The sequence below is a fragment of the Podarcis cretensis genome (assembly GCF_951804945.1).
Source record: "Podarcis cretensis genome assembly, chromosome: 7".
NCBI lineage: Eukaryota > Metazoa > Chordata > Lepidosauria > Squamata > Lacertidae > Podarcis > Podarcis cretensis.
Window position 1 is genome coordinate 5360770 of NC_137176.1, and position 8105 is coordinate 5368874.

At 41.5% G+C, this 8105-nt stretch overlaps 1 protein-coding gene across 1 annotated transcript; it reads left to right on the forward strand.

The window, feature by feature from the left end:
- Window positions 1-4247: 4247 nt before the first annotated feature.
- Window positions 4248-8105, forward strand: LOC307219942 (protocadherin beta-16-like). The gene is made up of 2 exons (XM_079983528.1): window positions 4248-6937; window positions 7228-8105. Exons 1-2 carry the CDS (start codon window positions 4514-4516, stop codon window positions 7261-7263), a joined length of 2460 nt encoding a protein of 819 aa, XP_079839654.1. The 5' UTR covers window positions 4248-4513; the 3' UTR covers window positions 7264-8105.

Here is an 8105-nt window from a genome sequence, read left to right on the forward strand (position 1 = left end):
AGCCTTGCTCTACATCTGTATTTCAGGAGTGGCCGGGCTCTTATTGAAATACTGCAGGACTAAATCCACATAGATGGTAATATTGCAGACTACCAACGGCTATCTGTTTCTACACCTTCTATATTACTTTGCTTCTTGAAGATAGCATTTATTGGTTGTTTCATTGTTGGGGCTCATCTGGACATCTGGGGACTTTAAGGAAAGAAGTATTGCTTCACAGGGCCATTCACATATTCACTAGAGGCTTTCACGACAACGTTTACTTTCTCAGGCTTAGACAGTAATCCTTAGGGGAGCCTTTTTCAGCCCAAGGACCATATTTCCTTCTGGACCACCTTCCAAGGGCCACATGGCAGTGTTGGGAAGGGCCAGAAGCAAAAGTGGGTGGAGCAATAAATGTAAATTCTACCTTCCTCAAGTAGTCTAGCTTCTAAACACACTGAGACATTCCTCAACCCATGTAAGCAAGTGTCAAGATCAGGATTCACGGGCATACTTCAGTCAAGGAAAAGGACTTGAGTAACGAAGTTGGGCCAGGGAGGGGTGTGGCTTGGGGAGAGGGGTGTGGTCAGACAGAGGGTCTTGGAGGGCTGCATTTGGTCCCTGTGTCTGAGGTTCCCCACCCCTCTGCTAGATAAATAAGACTGGCCTCCACTGGAGAAGGAAACAAGAAATAAACTGCCTCCCTCCTTTCTTGGTGCCGCCTTCTTTTGGTTGTGTTAGCAGAAAAGTTCTCATTAACTGCTGAAAGGAAAACTGTATTCCAGATGGTTTCTATTGTGCTAATAATGCTCTGCTTGCAACTTAACTTGGCATATGCTGGAAAGCATCTAGCATCTTGTGGAACACTCTCAGGATAGATCTACACTGATATGAGAAAACGCAAAAAAACCCAACACAACGTAATATAGCTCTCAACTCAATGTCCCATTAATGATGGATTGCTGCTCTACAATGCCCTCAGGTGTCACATTTTTATAACGAATTTTTGATGTTATAACTGACCTGTGTAGATTAGTCCTCAGTCTACATACTGTCTAGTTAGAAAGGTATCTTAAAGTGGGTAGCAATAAATCAGCAAAAATATGATTAAACGTGACTGCACTTACAGTACACTATACCAAAACCAACAGCAAAAGAAACTGGAGGAAAGCATTATGGATTTATTTAGACAATTTATACACAGCTTAAGGTAAAAACAAAACAAAAAGAAATAATTCAATTTGAATGGCATGGGGGGAGGAGGGTATTCCAGAGGGTCAGTGCCACTGTGGAGAAGGCTCATTTCTGCAATATTGCAAGGCAGCAGTGCAATGGCCATGGATTAGAAGAATAACAACCTAGAAACAAACCAGTAACCAGTACAGTTCATTAAGAGCAGGGAAGACATGTATAATAAATGGAAGGGCGGGTAACCAAGGATGAACACAGGCAAGTAGCTCTGAATTCTATGGGCAGTTGTCAGGAAAGCTAATGTTACGAAGGAGCTGAGGCTGGTGAGGAAGAAAAGGGGCTTTTCCAGGTAAGGATGGTGAAATGGCAACAGATGACAAAAAGAAGGCAGAACTGCTCACCTCCTGTTTTGCATTTATCTTCTCCCAAAGGGGAACTGGGTCCAACCCTACATAAGCAGCAGGACTGATGTCTGGGGTGCAGGACTGCAGTTCAAGATCGATTAGTAGTTGGTCAAGGATGACCTAGTTGTGTTAAATTAGTTCAAGTCTTCAGGGACAGATGAATTGCTGATAGTTTTTCAGAAACCCTCTATCAACAGTGATAAATTTTAGAGAGCAGGTGAGTTGTTACAGGCCTGGAGACAGGCAAATGTCACTCCAGTCTTAAAAAAAAGGGGGGGCGGGGAGATCTGGGAAATTTGAGACTATTCCATCTGACTTTGATTCTAAGGAAAATATTAGAAGATTACAAAGTAGTCATTTTATAAGCATATTGAAAACAATGCAGTGATTAGTAGAAGAGAACATGGATTTGTTAAAAATAAATCCCACCAGACTAATCTTATATCCATTTTTATTGGGGTACTAGCTTAGTGAATTTTGTGGATGCTCTGGATGCAATTTGCCTTGACTTCAGGAAAAAAATTAACAAAGTCCATGATCTTTTGGTTGGCAGGTTACATATAGGCAAACTAGATGATATGGTGGATTCATAGCTGGTTGGAAAACTGTAATCAAAGAGTGCTCATCAGTATTTCCGCATCAAATAAAAGTGTGGTTTTGAGTGGGGGGCAGCAGGGCTCTGTCCTGGGCCAGATACTCTACGCCGTGATGTGATGTGATATGAACATATTTATTGATATTGATATTGATATTGATATTGATATTGATATTGATATTGATATTTATTGAAAAGGTTTCAGTTATAAAGTGATGTAAAGAAAAATAGAAGAAAAGAAAAACAAACAGGCACAAAAATGTGTAGAAAATATATATGAATATATACAGTATACGAAAAATACCCTAACCCATACATTCTTTTATCAGTTTGATGTGATTATTTGAATACATATGTATATATTAATAGTCTACTGCATTTTGTATAAACTCATTCCAAATATTGTCGTATTTATCCAAACAAACCATTATATAAAAGTTCTATGAACAGATGGAAGAAATCCTTACCAGATTTGCAGGTGGCACAAAATTAAGGAGGGTAGTTAAGACCTCTTAAGACAGGAATAAAATTCAAAATAGCCATGATAGGCAAACAAAAACAAAAAAAGCACGCAGACAAAATAGGCAATAAATAAATAAATGAAATTCATCTGGAGGATATCTAGTTTTGCAATTTTGTACATGTGGAAAGAATCTCATTCATGAAATTCATCACAAGCAGAACATGAGTCAGCAGGACTCTCCTCCCAGACAAAAAAGTGGCAATTATTTCCAACTAATGGGAAGTAATAGTTCCAGGGTTTTTTTACTGCACTAGTTAGATCTCACATGGACTACTATGTCCAGTTTTGGACACCACACTTTAAGAATAACGTAGATAGCCCCCTAGCATTCTGGCAGCAGGTGGGGGACCATCTTGTTGGATCTGTTTGTTGCAGATACTTTAGCTGTACATCTCCTGCATCAATGAATGGCTTATACCGGATGATCTTCAAGGATCCATCCATCTCTGTGATGCACAGTTCTGTGATACAATGTACACAGTTCCCATTCTGAAGTTTTCCTACTCATTAGGGTGTCTCATGTTTCTTGTTTAGCTTGAATGAATAAGTCAGTGAGACATAGAATCATAGAATTGAAGAGTTGGAAGGGATCAAACTCTTTCGGCAGTAATAACCAGCTGTACAAATATAAGATGAGCGATACATGGCTTATATTACATGTGAAAAGGATCTAGGGGTGTTAGTGGACCACAAACTTAACATTATGTGTGAAGCAGCAACAAAAAAAATAAAATAAAATAAAATAAAAGCTAATGGTATTCTAGGCTGCATCAACAGAAGTATAATGTCCAGATCAAGGGAAGTAATAGTACAACTCTATTCTGACTTGTTCAGACCACACTTGGAATACCGTGTCCTGTTCTGGGTGTCACAATTTAAGAAGGATGTTGACCAGCTCGAATGTGTGCAGAGGAGGCCAACCAGTGTGATAAAAGTTCTGAAAACCAAGCTTTATGAGGTATTGTTGAAGGAGCTGGGTATGTTTAGCCTGGAGAAGAGGAGACTAAGAGAAGATGACTGATAGCCATCTTCAAATATCTTAAGGGCTCTTACATGGACGATGGAGCATACATTCCAGAGGGTAGGACCTGAACCGATGGCATCAAGTTACAAGAAAGGAGAGTCCACGAAACATCAGGAAGAACTTTCTGACAGAGCTGTTCAACAGTCAGACTCCCTCAAGAGGCTGTGAGTTCTACCTTCCTGGGAGGTTTTTAAGCACAGCTTGGATGGCCATCTCACATGGATGCTTTAGTTGAGATTCCTGCATTGCAGAGGGTTGGAATAGATGACCCTTGGTGTTGCTTCCAACTCAACAATTCTATGATTCCATGATTCTATCCCAAGGGTCAACTAGCCCAACCCCCTCCTGGGTGCAGGAAATATACATCTAAAGTGCCTTACTGACAACTCTGATATATAAAATACAGGTTATGAGAATACACCTTATGAAATATTATAAACATTGCTATAGAAGATAATATGAATGCAGTTTGGAAAGTCACAAAGTCTATGGGAATCATATCATAGCTTGAGCACAAGGTGGTGCTATTACACAACACAGAACAAATAATCAAGGAGCAGTAACTGCTGTCTGAAGTCTGTAACCACCAGACAAAGGAATCTCAGCGAGAAAGGAAGCAGATCACCATTACAAGCAAATCTATTGAAATTTAATGTGGAAATAGGCACCATATCCATTTCTAGATTTAAAAATACGAAAGTTTAGCTTGCAAACTTACAATGGACAATCAACTTTGGCAGTTGTCTTAGAAAGAATCATCACGTGTTTCAGATCTGAGAGAAGAGGCTGTGAATATGGAAATAAATCACAATAGCAGGCAAGTTGTGTCTTTTTTTCTATATCTCTGTGCATGTGTGGCAATGTGTGAGTCCTTTCGCTATTCAGTGGTGGAGGAAAAGAAAAGTGGGTCTCTGGTGGCAAATGTACTGAAGGATTTGAGAGTAGATGCAAAGGAGCTGTCTTCTCGGAGAGCCCGGCTGGTTTCTAAGAGCTCCAAGCAGTATTTCCAGCTGGATCCTCATTCTGGGGATTTGATATTAAAGGACAAAATAGATCGAGAATCCCTGTGTGGTCAGAATGATCCTTGTCTTCTGTTCTCTGAAATCTTGCTGGAAAACCCATGGCAGCTGCATAGAATTGAAGTTCAGATAGAGGATGTGAATGATAATTCCCCAACATTTTCCACAAATCAAATCCTATTTCAAATATCAGAGCACATTCCAACAAATACACGATTCCCTTTGGAAACAGCTCAGGATTCAGACCAAGGAGAAAATGCTGTTCAGAACTACACCCTTAGCCCTAATGAACATTTTAGGCTGGATGTGCAAAGACAAACTGATGGTACCAACTACGCAGAATTGGTGTTAGAGAAACCGCTAGACCGTGAGGTGAATCCACAGATTGCCCTGATTCTGTCAGCAGTTGATGGGGGGACCCCAAAAAGAACTGGAACAGTGCAAATTATTATTGATGTTCTGGATGCCAATGACAATGTGCCTCAGTTTGACCAATCTGTGTACAAAGTGACACTAATGGAAAACAGCCCATTGGATACACTGGTCACAAGAGTTGAAGCCAGTGACAAGGATATCGGTGCCAATGGTCTCATCACGTACTCTTTCAGCCAAGTGCCAGAAAGGATGCTGAGAATGTTCAAGTTAAATAAACAAACTGGAGAACTTATTCTCAAAGGAACACTTGATTATGAGGAAATTAGTAAGTATGAGATGCACATCAAAGCCACAGATGGAGGGGGACTTTCTGCTTACTGCAAAGTCATTGTAGAGATTGAGGATGAGAACGACAATGCTCCAGAGATTACCATCACTTCCATCACCAGTCCCTTACATGAGGACTCTCCCCCAGACACAGTGGTGGCCCTTTTCAGTGTCACAGACGTGGACTCTGGAGACAGTGGCAGAACTGCCTGCACCACTGAAGTCAACCTGCCATTTGTGCTCAAATCCACAGAGAACAACTATTACCGGCTGGTGACCCAACAGCCACTGGACAGAGAACAAGCCTCTGAGTATAACATCACCATCACAGCCACAGACAGAGGCTCTCCCAGACTCACTTCCACAAGAATACTTCATGTTCAAATCTCAGATGTCAATGACAACCCTCCAGCGTTTGAAAAGCCATTCTATGAAATGCAGTTAAGAGAAAACAATATTCCTGGTCTTCTGATCGGTTTCGTCCATGCTGTTGATCTGGACACAGCGCAGAATGCCAAGGTGACCTACTCGCTTTTGCCTGGGAAGGTCAATGATGGCCCCACATCCTCTTACATCTCCATCAACTCTGAAACGGGGAACCTGTATGCCATCCGGTCTCTGGATTATGAGGAAGTAAAAGATTTCCAGGTGACGGTGAGGGCTGTGGATTCAGGTTCCCCTCCACTGAGCTCAGAAGTTCCCATCCGCGTTCAGGTCGTGGATGAAAATGACAATGCCCCCTTCATCCTCTACCCTCTCCAGAATGGCACTTCCCCCTCAAATGACCTGGTTCCCCGAGGGGCAGAGACTGGCTACCTGGTCACCAAGGTGGTGGCTGTGGACAGGGATTCTGCGCAGAACTCTTGGCTTTCCTACCAGCTGCTGAAGGCCACAGAACCGGGTCTGTTCATGGTGGGGGCCCAGAATGGAGAAGTGACCACCCTGAGGCCGGTCAGCAACCGAGACAGCTTCAAGCAGAATCTGATTGTGGTGGTCCGAGACAACGGCCATCCTCCCCAGTCCACCTCTGCCACGCTCAGAATCCTGCTAGTGGACGGCTTCTCTGACCCTTATCTGAAAAGTGTGGCTCTCCCAAAGGAGGAAACAGTGGAGGAGGAAGACCCCAGCCTGACGATGTATCTGATCATCTGCTTGGCTGCCATCTCAAGCATCTTTCTCATTTCTGTGGTGGCGTTTGTTGTCATCAAGTTGCAGAAACGTGAAAAGTTCATAGGAACCTACAACTCCGCAGCCAATTTCCCGGTGGGACCTGATTCCCAGGAGAACTCCGTGGATCCTGGTGCTGGATCTCTATCCCAGGCTTACAACTATGAGGTGTGCTTAGCTGGTGGGTCTCTGAACAGCGAGTTCCGGTTTCTCAGGCCCCTGTTTCCTGTTTTCTCTGTGGAGCCTCCTAACACTCAGCTGAATCCAAGGAGTTCCAATGATTCTGACGGAGTCCCCAGTCATGCAGGTGAAAGTCAACATGGGGTTCAGGTGAGAGTACCATTTGAATCCCTTTTGTATGACTTCATTTAAAACTGTATCTGCTACTTTCTTGATGAATATTATCCTTTGTTTCTTCCAGAATAACTGAAACCTTATGCTCAAGTATTCCCCTCAAAACATCAGAAATAATAGTTTCTTATTTTTTTCTGTTTGAGTACTTTGTTGTATTTTCCATAAAAAATATTGTATTGATATTTCACATCATTCACATTATGTGATACCCTACTACATGAGTTTATATATCACTATGAATCCTGTTCCCTTTCTCATCTCAATAGAAGTGGCCAGTCGATGACGTATTGCCGAAAAACTGAGAGGGATATAATAGACTTTTTGGAGAAAATATACAATATTGCAACTGAGGGAGAACCTCCACAATTTATTTCTTTTGAAAAAGCTGCATATTCTTAAAGTTCTTCTTTAGAAAATATATCTGCATAGTGCATTCTAAGATTAAAAGATTGCCATGCTGATGGATGGCTCACAAAATGTCAGCATTTTAAAGTGCATTTATTCTAATATACACATTTTTGTATGCAATTTCCCTTAATATAATGCAATGTTTATGCATTTCTATTCACACTTTCCCTGATATACACATTCCTGCACACATTTTTTGCTTGGAAAATTGCACTGCAAAATTTGGAGAAGTATGGATTTTGAAGGACAGTTGCGTTTCAAGTCTCAAATAGTTTTTTGGAAGTGTGGGTTAGGTGGTGAACTGAATTTCTCCCCCTTCCTTATGCTTAACAGGACTAAAAAGAAACAGACTGAAATACATGTAAGCAATGAGAGGTTTTCAACAAGAAGCAAGCCTTCATCTTTATGGGCATATTATCATAATTTCCCCCAACATTTCCTGGGTACTTTCCTTGTAGCAAAATAATCTGCTATGAACAGAATACCAGTAAAGCAAAGCCTTTTCTGTTAGGTATATTGTTATGTACTGAAGTTCTCACCCTGGGCCAGCAGGGGGATACTGTAGATAGTTATGCAAATAAGGGATCAAAAATGACATTCAGTGATTGGATAGTTTTAGAAAATTGTTACAGTAACGTTGTACTGGAGCTCTATATAAGCAGGCTGACTGAACCCTTCAGTTCAGTTCTGTCCTGGCCTGTGAATAAACAAGAGCTGTTTGAAGAATCGCTGTGTT